At 41.6% G+C, this 14,646-nt stretch overlaps 1 protein-coding gene across 1 annotated transcript; it reads left to right on the top strand.

Moving 5' to 3' along the window:
* The first annotated feature begins 236 nt into the window (after positions 1 to 236).
* On the top strand, positions 237 to 12,989 carry orc5 (origin recognition complex, subunit 5). The gene is made up of 15 exons (XM_042079361.1): positions 237 to 369; positions 663 to 777; positions 1,006 to 1,098; positions 1,969 to 2,154; positions 2,476 to 2,550; positions 3,353 to 3,464; positions 6,221 to 6,351; positions 6,726 to 6,774; positions 6,886 to 6,976; positions 7,971 to 8,026; positions 8,890 to 9,002; positions 11,025 to 11,072; positions 11,981 to 12,091; positions 12,435 to 12,547; positions 12,695 to 12,989. The coding sequence occupies exons 2-15, from the start codon at positions 664 to 666 to the stop codon at positions 12,738 to 12,740; spliced, it is 1,338 nt and encodes a 445-aa protein (XP_041935295.1). The 5' UTR covers positions 237 to 369; position 663; the 3' UTR covers positions 12,741 to 12,989.
* Positions 12,990 to 14,646: the final 1,657 nt, after the last annotated feature.

Genomic DNA, 14,646 nt, shown 5'->3' with positions numbered 1-14,646 from the left:
CTTTGCCTACTGTAAACTGACAAATTATCATTATTTTTTGAATACCCACTGTTTGGAATATAGGCTATAGCCTACTGCTGACCCAGCACATCCTTTCTTTCGATCTTTTCACCCTGCTGTATGTAGATGTGAAAAATGAAAAACTAAATCATTTCCAACAATACTTCTCGTATCGACTGAACTCGACACTGTGAAACTATGTGCCACAATGTTGCTGTCTTCAGTAACTCAGAAGTCACATGCAAAGTAACAGTTTACCGATTGGTCGACAGGCAGGAAGTTTACGGTGACGACAGTGACAAGCGCGCGAAGTATATAGCAAAGGACAACTATAGCACGCGGGGAGCACCATACAGATGAACAGGAGAGGTAAATCATAGTTGACATGCTAATTTACTCTATTTACACATTTCAGAGGCAGCTGTCGTTAAAATATTGAACATGGGGTTATTAAAACCTTTGTACAGTGTAAAGAACTATGGAAATAAGAAGGATATGCTAACGTCAGCCAGCAAGCAAGCAGGGTGTTTGTCTACATAGCATAACGTTACCACATGAACACGTCCATGGGATGTACAACATGCATTGGGAGTAACGTATGTAGGCTATTACAACAGAGACGTTCGATCGCTTGATTTTGTTTCATTTCGCGGTGTTATCAGGATGCCTGCGCTTGTGGAGCAGCCGGGTTATGAGCGGGCGAAGTTGTGTGCACTGACGGAGCGAGTTCCTTGTCGAGAAGCACAAGCCAGTACATTGTTGGCTTTGCTGGGTGAGGTAGGTAACGCAATCATGTCACTGTGATTGTCCTTGTTTTACCCTCCCCTGTCATTGCAAAGTTGTTTGGTCAATGTAGTGTCACTTTTTGAAATGAGTAAAACAGCAGATACTATACTAATTCTGACATAGCTGACGAATGTTATTTATCACAGTATATAGACTATTGAATTGAATTGAATTGAATGGAATGTGAATGAGCTTGACCAGGTTATTTTTTTCCTAAAGCCAGAACACTATAGCTATCCATCAATCTTCATCTATGGACACCGTGCATCTGGCAAGAGTCACGTGACAGAATCCATATTACAAGAACTTGAGGTGGGTTTATTTTTCATGTCACCACCTTGATTGTTTTGGAAAAACCTTAATTAACTTCGCAACACAGAACTGCATAGCCAATATGTTGTTTGAGTGTGATTTCAAGACCCACACCCAAAGTTTTTGCACAAAAAGCCTATGCCCCGTCAATCCACTCTCATACTTACACTTGTTTGAAAACATTGCAATTTCTCATGGAGGTATTATGTAAATAATGGAACCTCCCTGTTTTAAATTAAATAGATGCATGTAGAATAAGGATGTAATGAAAAACCAGTTGTAAGGTGTTTTAGGGTTTCTTCTTTACAAGTCAACTTAGGGAAGCCGAGCATGCAACATTATTGATGTACAATGAATATATGTCAGGCATTTCTTGAAAGGTTTTTCAGCCAGCTCGTACATGTCCGGTGGACCGTTACCTGCGTTGTAGCGGCTGTTGTTTTAGTGAACCTTTTTACACAGACCTGGTTGGGTGTTGCACCTTGTAAATGAGCATGTTAAGATGCTGAAGGATTTATGTGTGTGCCAGTTGAATAAAGAGTTGCCCTGTTGGGCATAAACATTCAGTGAACACGAAAGGGGCAGAATATAACAGAAGCTGCCGGTACACTGGCGCTCCACTGGAAATATCTGTGTGGGCTGAAAATCCCTCTGTGGCATATAGTCCATTCTGGGTTCTAAATAACTAGTAATCTTCACTAACAACCTTTTTGATGCCCCCATTTTTAAGAAAAAAACCCAGTAAGAAGAGCTTCATGTTCATCTGCCAAATTATTGAGTATTGGTAGCAAAGTTGGAACGTTTGTCTAGTCGTTGCTAATTGTTTAAACAATTGAACCTTTTTGCCAAATGCTCCCATGGGTTCTGCAGCTCCCCCATGCCATAGTGAGCTGTGTGGAGTGTGTGTCTGCGGGGCTCCTGTTTGAGCAGACCCTGCTGGCCTTCTTCGGCACCGAGGCCCCCTCCCTCCTGCCCCGCTCACCCTCTCTCTCCGACTTTGTGCGTGTCTACAAGCAGCTCTGCACCCAGACCCCGTCCTCTCAGACCCGATATATAGTAAGTCTGAATATTGACCTGGCTGAATTTGGATGCATGTTGAGTGTTTTTTTTTTGTTGTTTGATTTGTGTCTTTGTTTTCATTAATGCATGTAGGCCTCTCTGTTTTATGATTTTCATTTGTAATGAGTTCGTTAGTCATAAGCTAATGTTGTCGAGTTGTTATGTAGCATACCAAATTTTACCTTTGCCATGAAGAATATTGAACATTATTTTTCACCCCAGTTATAATCATGAGACTGTGTGATATGTGTGTTATTTGTGTGTGTTTTTTTTAGAGATTGTAAAGAATAAATAAACAGTATTTTTGCATATCTGCAGGTACTGGACCGGGCCGAACTCCTCAGGGATATGGAGGTCAACCTCCTACCAGGCCTCTTACGTTTACAAGAACTGGTAAGCTTATCTGCTCAGTACCGTGCACACTTACATTTATTCATTTAGCAGATGGTTTTAACGTAAGCAACTTGCAGGATATAACAGGAGCTCATTTTATAAGGACATGGTCATTACAGTGTCATAGTCTAGGTAAGGTATTATTAGTACCTTGCCATGCCAGTTATGTACAGAATCTCACTGTACATTTTATTTTCGCTTGACTTATAAGTTTACTTGTTGGCTTTGGTCACTTAAGTGATTTAGACCCAGTATGGGAAATGCATTAAAAGGGTGACTTTCAGTGAAAGGGACCAGCATTGCTCAGAAGCAAGAGATTAAGACCGATATTTATAGTTCTGCTCTGAGTCAGTCAATATAAAAGATTGACAGGCTGATATTTTAAATACCGAGTATATTGTGCTCTTTTTTGAAAAGAAAAATCTTGACTTGTAGTTGAAGTTTTGGTTTGTTTGTCAAAGCAGGCCAGGGCCTCATTGAAGCGTTGAAGAGCCACATAATATCAGTGCTATGGGTAGAGCCAAACTGTCCCTGTGGATTTTTCCCTCGCTTGTTTACCAGTGCATGTTAATCTCAAGCTGTTCAATTGAATTCTGTCCATGACTTTTGGGCGGGTGGCCTAGCAGCACAAGATGTTTCAATAAGGAAATCGGACAATTGATATTCTAATGGCATTTTTTATCTTCCCTTTCACATGGACCCTTATACACACACACACACACACACACACACACACACACACACACACACACTCTCTCACTTATTCACTCCTACACACACAAACGCCCTCTGATTGTGACAGGTTGATGACAATGTGACGGTAATCCTGCTCAGTGAGATTGTCTGGGACAAGTTCCGGCCGAACACTGGCTGCTTCGAGCCGCTATTGCTGCACTTCCCTGATTACAGCAAAGGTAAGGCCAATCAGAGGAGCCGTCTGGAGCCAGAGGGTTTCAAACGGCCATCTGACCTCCATTTAGTGATGTTCTGGCTGACTTGTGAGCACCTTCCAAAGCATGCTGATGAACCTTAAGATAGATTTTTTTTTTGTGTGTTTTTGCAGCAGTCTTGCTAAATAATAATGGAAGACAATTGTAATAATTAAAAAAACGCTTTAAAGAAAATCTGAATGTGTTCATCATGATGTTGCCTAGCCACCATTGTGATCTAAACGGAATAGTTTGGTGCAAGACTATTGTTACCAGTTAAATGCATCATTCATTGGAATCTTTGGAATTTTGATTATGTAGTTATCCTCATATTAGACCAGTTTATTTATTTAGCATCTTTCATACAAAATGCTTTATTATATATAAGAAAATAAAAGGATAATTCAAATTTGAGTAAAAATATGGGAGGATGGTGCATTGCCATCTGAACCTTACTGGAACAGTTAGTTAGAAGTCATTAGGTTGCAGAATTATGTTTGTACTAAGAACACCCACATACACACTTATCATTCTGCAGAAACCATGTTAAGGTGGCCAAACACAAGAAAACCAACAAGTAATGTCGCCTGTCAAAAAACATGATTGCCAACAATCCAGGCAATGATTTACATATTTTATAATGTACCACTGTCAAGGCTCAGTTCTTATTTTAAGTTACATGCGCAGCTAAAATTTAGATATCTCATTAATAAATTGGTCAATTATCCAAAATATATGTACAGCTCTGGAAAAAAAATGAGACCACTGTACATTTTTCTGATTTTCATTTTTCTCTTAATTTTGAATACCTTCAACTCATTTGAATGTCACTCAGAAACCGTATGATGACATCAGAAAAATGTGCAGCAGTGCTTCTCTTTTTTCCAGAGCAATATATGTTGCGCCGATATTTGGCTGCACACATGTAGACCAAGATGAGCAAAAAAGGTGTACTCAAAATATCTCTTCCGGGTTGGCAGGTCTGCAGTCACGAAGTTTATAAGTTTAAAAAGTTAAAAGTATACGGACGGACAGGTGGGCGGGTTTGTTTGTTTGTTTGTTTGTTCGTTCGGATGGACGGGTTTGGACATTCAACGTTCGTTCGTTCCATTTCACTATCAGGGTTTCCCGCAGGAAATGTGTTAGTCAAGGTGGTAGGTCGTCCGACCGGGGGGGGGGGGGGGGGACTATACAACAGTATATAAATATTTCAAAATATTTGTGCTAAAGACTATTACAAACTATAGAACAAGTGCAAAACAACAAAATGTGCAAATGTGATCAGTACAAGCCATCCTCCTTGGCTTTAAAAAGAACATTTCAAGGGCCCTTAGGTAATTGCTCTGTTTTACTATTGGACCATTAATGCTTATCTTCATGCAGGCTGTCAGACTGTTGCCCTGCAGCCTGTTCCGCAAGTCTGTCCTGATCTATACACCGAGAGTGAAAGAAGTTTAGATTATTTTATAGTTTTGTGTAATATGGATGGAATTTGACCGTGGAGCGCTTTTTCATTTAGAGGCCGGAGCGGCTGCCCTTTTCCGCGCTGATACCGCTCACACCACGAGTCTGAGGCTTGCCCAAACCCACCCAGAATTCATGTCTTCCTAATAAAACCAAGACCATTAACTTTCAAAGATATTAGCCATATAGCCTAAGTTCGTTGATGGGGATAGAGTTAGCTAAATAATTTAGAAAGCATATGCGTAGCCACGGGCAGGCCTGGCCGGGCCTAGGCCCGTCTATTTGTCAGTCTTGCCCAGGGTTTCCCGCAGCACTTTGCAGTCAAGGCGGCCGCCTTGACAAAACAGGCCTGCCGCCTTAACTACGTCGTTCTGAATGAAATATATTGCCGTTACTCTTAGTTCTTTGGGATTTAAATTTTCTGTTTAAGGTGACAATTTGGCTTGTAGATTATTTCTCCCTCTTTTAAATTTGAGCGAGCATGGAGTGATTTCACTGTAGTGGGATGATTTTTAAGTGGCGCAGAGAGCGGAATTGAGCGGAGTGACCTGACGCGAATTTGTGCGGAAGAGCGCCGAGTAAACAGCCACTTGAGCGAAGCAGTGTTGACTTGCGCATATTTTTTTAAGATGGTCAGTGTAAACGAAGGAAAGTCCTATAATCGGATGGGCATGGTTAGTGCCTTAGGTGCCTCCTCAACTTCCTTGCTTCCTTCCCCAGCTGTGGAAATGGACATAGAAGACTGGTGTTCCATTCTCCTCACCCGTCCGTATTTGTCCTACCAGTGAGGGATCCCTTCGGTCACAAGTCTGATTCTCTAACCAGTAGGCCAAGGCTACCACATGGAAATATTGTTAAACATTAATATCAATGCATAAATCAGATGTTTTTGAAATTAATCAGTGAACAGAATATAGGAAGCGATAATAATGAGGTAATTCTGGATGATTGATGCACACAGCAAGAACTAGCACCTTGTTATTTGAAAACTGCGTTCTGAGTTCTGAACAGAGATGGTTGTGTAAGGAGAGCTTTTTTCTTGTCTAAGGAGGGGCCGTGGGTGTTTGATTTAAGCAGAAAGCACCAAGAGGCTGTAGGTTCCAATGATTTGTAGTTGGGCATTAAGGGGCGTTACTAAGCATGACTCGGAGAGGAGTCTTAAGTTCTTTCTCATGGTATGAAATTAAAAGAGATTTTGCCCACTTGTTGTTTAAGTTTGACTTTGCACTTTGCCCACCATTTGAATGAAGTTTTTAACCTCTGGTATTCCTCTGTAGTGGAGCTCCAGCAGATCCTGGTGCAGGATTATCACCCGGACTACTCGGCAGAATTGTACGGGTCCTACATCAGCATTCTGCTGGGGGTGTTCTACTCTGTCTGCCGGGACCTGAGAGAACTCAGACACCTGGTGAGAACAAACACCCACATCATCATTTCCTCTCTGGAATACACCCTCCGTGCTCTCCTTTTATGTCCCTTTCTTCCTTTCATTCTTTCATTCTTTCATTCTTTCTTTTTTCTTTCTTTCTTCCTTTTTTATTTCTTTCTCGTTTCTGTCTCTCACACACACACACACACACACACACACACACACACGTAGAATTAGAACTTGCTTAGTATTAACTGTACTGTAATTAAATGAAAGGATTTTTTTTGTTAGGGTCGGCATGAAAAGAACTGTGTTTGTTAGAACTGTGTTTATAATGGGGTTGATGGTGTTTCAGACAGACACCATGTTTGCTCAGCTAGTGAAACTGAATTGATCCAAATCTCTCTTTGCAGGCAGCCCTCAACTTTTCTAAGTTCTGTGAGCCGTTGGACAGAGAAGAAGGTAACAAATTTTTTTTTTTTTTTTATGTGGGTGTTTTGCCAAATGAGTATGCAAGCCATTGACTTTTCTTTGTGCTTTTTTCCCCATCTTGTGGTTCATTGTGTTTGCCAGTGAAAGAAAGTGATACGCACAAACTCTGGAGGAACATTGAGCCTCACTTGAAGAAAGCTATGCAGACTGTATATCTGAGAGAGGTGTCCAGGTGTGTGTGACTCACCTCTGTCAGCATGTGATATAGCATGTGATGTATAATACGTGTACCTGTCTTTTCACTTCATCTCTGAATCTTTTTTTTTATTTTTTTGAGCTTTTTGCCTTTATTATGATAGCACAGTGAAGACAGACAGGAAGTAAATGGGAGAGAGAGATGGGGTGGGATCGGGACATGACAGCAGGTCGGACTCGAACCTGGGTCCCCGTGGGCACTCGGACCCGTGTATGGTACGGGCGCTGTAGCCTGCTGCGCCACAGCGCCCCCTTCATCTCTGAATCTTATCACTTTCTCCCCAATGTCCTTCATCACTCACTTGAGGCTTAAAGCAAAAGCAATAGTAATGACAAAGATGGCGGTTTGTAATTTGATGCAGTCTGTTCCCTCACCTTGGGGGAAATTGTAGCCAGGTTATGGCATTAAGTTGTTACATAACATAACTGATGTGAAATAAGATTCTGTTTTTTTCTATATAGATTTAAATTCCTTTTGCACTACCTCTGTATCTCTCAGCTCTGTTTGTGCCCCCCCCCAATATCTGTCATTGTCTCTCTTTTTGACACTCCATCTATCTCTGTTACGGCTTCCACACAGTTGCGTTCCGTCAACGCATGCCAGTGGGTGTTCCCGACGGTAGCTAATGCAAATGACTTCAGGTATAACCGTAATTTGATTGGTTGGTGCCATCTGTTGTTCGCTTGTTTGTAAATTGATTGGCTGGTGCCGTCCGTCGGTGCAGCAAGTTGAACTTCTCAACGCAAGCGACGGGAGCAACGTGACGCAACGGACCCACAATTCAGTTCGTCAACGGATGATGTAAGCCCGTGTAAAGTGAATGGGATGGCGTCTCCAGCACTGCAACGCACGCAACTGTGTGTGGGAGCCATAAATCTTTGCATTCTTTCTGTCAGCAAATGTGTTATGTAGCAAGTGTTTGGTTCTGACTTGAGCTGAATTTTGTTTGATGACGACTTCTCTTTGGCAGTGTTCAGTGGGAGCAGCAGCAGCAGATGGAGGATAAGGAAGCTGGAGCTCTGAAAGGTGCCCACACACCACCACCACCACCACCACAGATGCATGCACTATTGTCCAAATTTCTCTCCAAAAACACTATATCTATTACTTTCTTTCTGAAACGCAAGCTGTAAACTAATTCATTTCTGCCTAAATCACAATTTCACTTCACCTAAAATTCAGTTTGGGTTTTGTTAATGTGATCACAGTTTTTATTTTCTCAGACAGAGCACACTAATGGGCCCAGAAACATGTACGGCTTTGGTCCGGTACACACACACACACACACACACACAAAAAAAACAAAAAAAAACAGACTTTGGCCAAGAGACCACCTATTTGGCCACAGCGTGGGTCCAGGGGCTGTTTACAATCAAATTTTCCCACTTTCACACACACGCTTGCACACCATCTGTTTGTGCCCTCTCTTCTGGCAGTCAGCCCCTCATTACTACGGGCACATTGTGGGTGTGTTTGTGTGCCTGTGCTTGTGCCAGACCTCTACAACTCTCCTTTTTAGTGTGCCCAACCCAGAATGCAACACAAGCACACATCTGCCCTCTTACGTTGATACACTGGGTAGTGTTTTTGTAGCGGTACTCGCACCTGTCTTTTTATCCTATAAAACCTCACCCCCACCTTTTTTTTTTTTTTCTCTGTCTCTCTCACTCTTTGTCACCCTCCATCCTTCTATTAACACTCATTCTCTGTCTCTCTCTACCTTCATCCATCCTCCTATCTTTTACTCTCTTTCTCTCTCTTTGTCTCTCTACCTCCCTTCCTCTTTCTCTGACTCCCTCTCTACCTCCCTTCATCTCTTCCTTTTAATCTCTCTCTCTCTTGTTCTCTGCCTCCATCCATCTTTTTCTCCCCCTCTCTCCCTCCGTCAGGTTTGTTGGCCTACGCCCACGTGGAGCTGCCCTATTACTCCAAATTCCTGCTGATTGCCGCCTACCTGGCCTCCTACAACCCTGCCCGCACAGACCGGCGATTCTTCCTCAAGGTCTCACACTCATCCTTTTTTTTTTTTTATTTCCCCTTGGGGATAAATAAAGTATCTGTCTATCTGTCTATCTGTCTATCTATCTATCTATCTATCTATTAGAGGGTGACACGGGAATAAATTTTCACTCCCGTCCCATCCCGATCCCGCACAAATACTCCCGTCATATCCCGATCACGTGACAGCCCCCCCAAAAAATTCTGTCCCACAAAATCCCGAGAGAAAGACTCCCGAATCCCGTCCCGCTCCATATGTTGATATCTAAAGTTATCCAACTGTTAGGCTACCCAGAAGCGTGAGGTGACCATACATTTTGGTAGGGCAGAAAGCCTTGTCTAACTTTTCTTTAATAACCGATCATTTTGATCTACACATTTTGGTCTTACGTATTTTACAGGACTTTGTGTAGGCTATGCTTAAATCATTTCATAGTCAGAATTGTAGATCTCATCCCATCAGTTAAGTTTGCACCGTTCTCCTCACGTTAAACCAGCGAAGCATAGCAACGTTGTTGCTATGGGTAAACAAAACTATTTTTGTGTTCCGCCAGGGTTATGCGATAATTGAGGAATGCGATCGTCGAGGTGCCATGCCCCAACATTGCATGACGCATTAAACTCAACGAGAATCGCTTTCCCAGACAGCTCGTGCAATTGAATAGAGCTGTCCTTTGCTGACAGTTTCGCCTGTAACTGTTTCTTTGCATCCATTTTGCCTTAGGGCCTAGTCACTGAAGCTGATTGATTGTGAACAGGGCAGCTGCTTTGTCTTGCTCTGATAGGCTACCAATCAACAAACGTATTGTGGGTTGTAATTGGTTCTCTTTTCTAAAACAAAATGCCTCACTGCACTCACTGCATTGGGCGCACTCACTGCATTGCAGTGTCATTTTTTTAAGTTAATCTCTGACTTCCCGCCAGCTCCCGTTTATTATTTCCTGTCCCGTCCCAATCACGTTACCAACAGTGAAATTTACTCCCGTACTGCGGGAATACCGTGACCCGTGGGAGTCCCGAAAAATTGTCACCCTCTACTATATATCTCTCTCTCTCTCTCTCGTGCTCTCTCTCTCTCTCTCTCTCTCTCCTCACCTGTACCATCCAATCATAGAAATTGAATTGTGAAACTGTCCTCAAAAGCATGTTGCTTTTTTAGTGCACTACCCTTTGTTGGTTATAGTCCTCTCTTCTTGGGCATCACACATTGTGTTGTCCTCTTTGGGAGTCTGCCATGGTGGCAGTGGAAAATGGCCAATGGATCCATACAGTATGTGTGGCAGGGACAGTGAGTGTAATGGCCAGCAACTGATTCAGATGAGTGTGATGCAGAATATCTGAAGATTAGGGTTGGCAGTGACTAATTCGGGTGCAGGGGACTGAAATGAATATGTTCAATATTGTTGTTATATCTATAATGGCTAACAATATTGTTCCTGTGATGAGCAGGAAATGCATCGTATATGTTGTTATACGTACAGACCCATTTGGTTTTTGTTCTCCTTCATGGGTGGTTGATTTTTATTGAAATGAATTAGGTGTCAGCATTGTGAATATGAACTCTTGCTACCCAGGGGTGCGTTTCCCAAAAGCATACTTGCTAACTAAGTTAGCAACTTTGTTGGTTGCAATGAAATTTCCCATTGCCAACCAACTAAGTTGCTAACAGGTTAGCAACTATGCTTTTGGGAAACGCACCCCAGCTCAGTTGATTGTAGACAGTCAGGTTGAAGACTCAGTATGTATGTTAAACAGTCCCTTAATGGCCCTTTGGCTGTTCCTTCATTCTACATGGAATTCACTAGAAATTCGTACATACGGTGCCATGTTTTGAGTCAAGTCAAGTCAAGTCAAGTAAAGATCATAATAAAAAGAAAACATAAAACACAAGGTAAAATCATTTAAAAATAAAGAATGTTTTGAGGCGTAAGTAGTGATGAAATAACGCCAGATGTAGGTGTTTCAATGCCTTAGTACATTGGCTCCTCAGTCCATTAACAAATACATGTTTGTCTTTCACCTCCAGCATCATGGAAAAATAAAGAAGACCAATTTTCTGAAAAAGCACGAGAAGGTATTCAGCCTTGGCTTTTGTGTCCTTTTCTAACACAACAATATGTGATGTGTGTGGGGGATTTTTTGGTGAAAATGTTTTCAAGTGTTTTTTTACATTGTGTGGGGGTTTTGGAATCTTTTGCTGGTGTGCTTTTTTTTATCATTATTTCCTTCTCTTCCTTGAAACTCTTTCTCTTGCTGTCACTTCTCACAGCCCCCCAGTGTGTGTGGGTGGGTGTGTGTGTGTGGATATGTGAATCTGCTCCTTTTCATTCAGCTTTTGTACTTTGTTTTCTGAACATACAACACTTGCCTTTCAGTAGACAAACGTGTATGCCTGTATATACTATTTTTTTCTGTTTGCTTTCATTGGCTCTGCCTTTGAACCTGTGCTACCTTCACTGTAGTTTCATAGGCCAAGCTACAGTGCAATAATAAGCGCTCTTGTCTTCTTGGCTCTCTCACAAAGTTATTCTTCTAAAAGCTAGTTAAGCCGTGTCCTAACTGCATTTGATGGGAGCAAGCGTTAGTGGCAAAATCAGAAAATTCAAGACAAATTGAAAACTCTGACTGAATTTCGTTTTCAATTGGAATGTCAGTAGGCTGTGCAGAGCGATGTGGCACGGCATTTTGAGCAGAAAATTTGTCTGATGGCCCATTTCTATTCTGTTTCGTTCTTTACATTGCCTGCTCTGCTATTTGGAATGAGAAATAGGACACAGTGGGACAGCTTGTTTTAAATTCAGTGCCACTCAATCAGTTGGTTGCTCGCATGCAATTACGATAAGCATGTTACATCGGTGTCTGTACATACTTTTTTTTGACCATTTTTGTCTGTACCTACTTGGAGGAAAATGGGTAGGATTTGTTTATCTGTGTTAATGTGTGTTATTGTTTGCTTCACCCCTGCTCTTCTCCCCATCCAAGACCAGTAATCACTTGCTGGGACCCAAGCCTTTCCCATTGGACCGTCTCCTGGCCATCTTCTACAGCGTAGTAGACAGCAGAGTGGCTCCAACGGCCAGCATCTTCTCCCAGGTACCCAGACTCTACTCCCGTAATGAATCGCTCGGAGCAAGGCCAGTGCTGGTCATCACGTAATTCGTTTTTTCATGTTTGAATTAGGGTTGATTTATAAGGGCTGTCCCTGCCAGTGTGTGAGAACGTGGACTGTAATTTTGTGTTACTGCCATTAGATGGCAGAGTTATCTATCTATGTCCCTGTTTGCGAGTTGCATATATTTTTTATAGCATTGTAAATCCACCTTTTTTTTTACTTGACTCTAGTTGTGTTTTTGTCAAAAGGTAAAATATGAAACAAAACAAAAAATGCGTGTGACGGCATTGTAGGTAACATTTCTCTGATGTGCTCTCTGCCCAGATCTCCTCCTTGGTGACCCTGCAGCTTCTCACCCAAGTGGGGCATGACGATCAGCTAGATGCTCCCAAGTACAAGTGTGCCGTCTCACTGGACTTCATTCAAGCCATCTCCAGGTATCTGAGAGCATGCACTCGGTGTGGTTGTATGGTCAGAGAGAGAAAATTACAACTTGCTGAGTGACTCACATTAGTCCTCTTTTCAGCGGTCATGATTATAGATCTTAGTTTTTAATTCGTTTTTAACCGTTTTCTCTCCTGTAGGACTGTGAGCTTTGATATTGTAAGGTACCTGTATGACTTCCTGTGAGGCCCCCACCCATGGATGTACGTGCAGGCAGCTGATTGGATTCCACTTAGGAAAAAGCATGATTGACAGGCCTACTGAAAAGTGGTTGGAACTTGGTGTTACATTCTATCATGGAATTGAGATTACTGAAGAAATCAGGTAGATTGAGCACATGCGTTACGGCTACACAACTTGCTGGAACACATTTGTTTGTCTGTTTACTTGTTTGTTTCTGTGTAATATAACTTGGTAATAAATATTTGTATGAAATCTCAGCCTCCTTATACATTGTTTGTTTAAGAAGGCATCTGTGCGTTAGTGTGTGGGTGGTGCTCGACAAACGTGTTGACAGACCCTCTTCATGATGACATCACTCTTTTCTGGGGTGATGGCTTTGCCATGGAAACTAGCCAGGTCACCGTATTAGGAAATCATTGTGCCACACGGCAGAAAAATCTGACCAAATACGGTTATCTTGCAGTGATGTTATCACATTAATTGGCATATCAGAAGTCTGCATGCACAAAAATAACGAAAAGGGTAAGATTAGCTTGTAAATTACTAAATGTACAAATACATAATTACTCAGCTCCAGTAGCAATAGAGCATGTGAACTTCTCTTGCTTTTATATATTTTACCTTTTTATATGCTCTGCTAGGTCTGCACAATGAATAATTTTTTTATTAAAATCGCAGTTTGAACTAATGCAAATAGCTAATCGCAAAGGTTACCTTACCTAGAATCCTCCGAGTCTTTTTACCTTAAGAGAATGCTTTATTTGAGTGTTAAAAGTTGAGCAATAGAACAGCCACTTCAGTTTTCATTAATCCTTTGCTGAATTTATTCTGCTGTAGGTTGTTAGCTTAGCTAATTATTGCCCAACTGCGACTGACATCTACACGCACCACCAGAGCCACCGTTTGTGGGACCAAAAGAGGAGCTTCAGGAAAATTGGACAATTTAATTGTTTTTAAGATTATTATGATTGACAGACCGGAAAGATCCATTGTGCAGCTCACAACTCTGTCCCAATCGTTAATCTCGTCACATTTATGATTTTTATATACATGTCATCCTCGTGTGACAGTAGGGCTCACCTACAGTAACTGTGCTGTGCTTCGCATGCACTAGGCATACTCATGAAATTGAAATTTGGAATATTGAGCTGAAACTTGACAAAAATTATATTGCAAATCAAAACAGAATATCTATCATTAAAATCACAATTAGATATTTTCCCCAAATCATGCAATCCTACCTGTAATATGGTCTACATTCTTAATGTGAACGTATGATCATCATCAGTCTCCACCCTAGTGCTTTTAGAGGCCATAGAGTGTATATACAGTTGTGTGCAGAATAATATCAGTGTGTTTTAAAAAATTAATAAAGCTCAAAATCCTTAGAATAGCTGTTAATTCCATAATATCAATGCATTGGCAACACTGTACATTCCATTTCAAATCAAAACATGACCAAAATTGATCAAGTTTGTGTTATACCTGTAGACAGTTTGTCCAACGACCCACATGCACTGAATTCAAGCCACAGTGCACTGTGAAGACAGTAAAGCATGGTGGTGCACAATTCATGTTATGGGGATGTTTCTCATACTGTGGTGTTGGACCTATTAATCGCACACCAGAGATCATGGATCAGTTTCAACACATCAAAATATTTGAAGAAGTCATGTTGTCTTATGCTGAAGAGGAAATGCCTTTTGGAATGGGTGTTTCCACAAGACAATGACCCAAAACACACCAGTAAGCGAGCAAAGTCTTGGTTCCAGACTAACAAGATTGACGTTATGTAGTGGCCAGCCCGATCCCCAGACCTCAATCCTATAAAAAAAACTTGTGGGGTGACATCAAAAATGCTGTTTCTGAGGCAAACCCCAGAAATGCAGAGAAATTGTGGAATGTAGTT

Source organism: Alosa sapidissima, chromosome 22 (assembly GCF_018492685.1).
Source record: "Alosa sapidissima isolate fAloSap1 chromosome 22, fAloSap1.pri, whole genome shotgun sequence".
In the NCBI taxonomy this organism is placed as follows: Eukaryota; Metazoa; Chordata; class Actinopteri; order Clupeiformes; family Clupeidae; genus Alosa; species Alosa sapidissima.
Note: the sequence above shows the minus strand (reverse complement) of the source record. Positions and strands in the feature narration are given on the sequence as shown.

What these genes read in the sequence shown, in the direction of transcription:
- orc5 (XM_042079361.1), top strand. Translation starts at nt 664, where the DNA reads ATGCCTGCGCTTGTGGAGCAGCCGGGTTATGAGCGGGCGAAGTTGTGT. An exon ending in CCTCTCAGACCCGATATATA is followed by an intron (nt 2,155 to 2,475) that starts GTAAGTCTGAAT and finishes GCATATCTGCAG; the next exon opens with GTACTGGACCGGGCCGAACT. An exon ending in TCTTACGTTTACAAGAACTG is followed by an intron (nt 2,551 to 3,352) that starts GTAAGCTTATCT and finishes TGATTGTGACAG; the next exon opens with GTTGATGACAATGTGACGGT.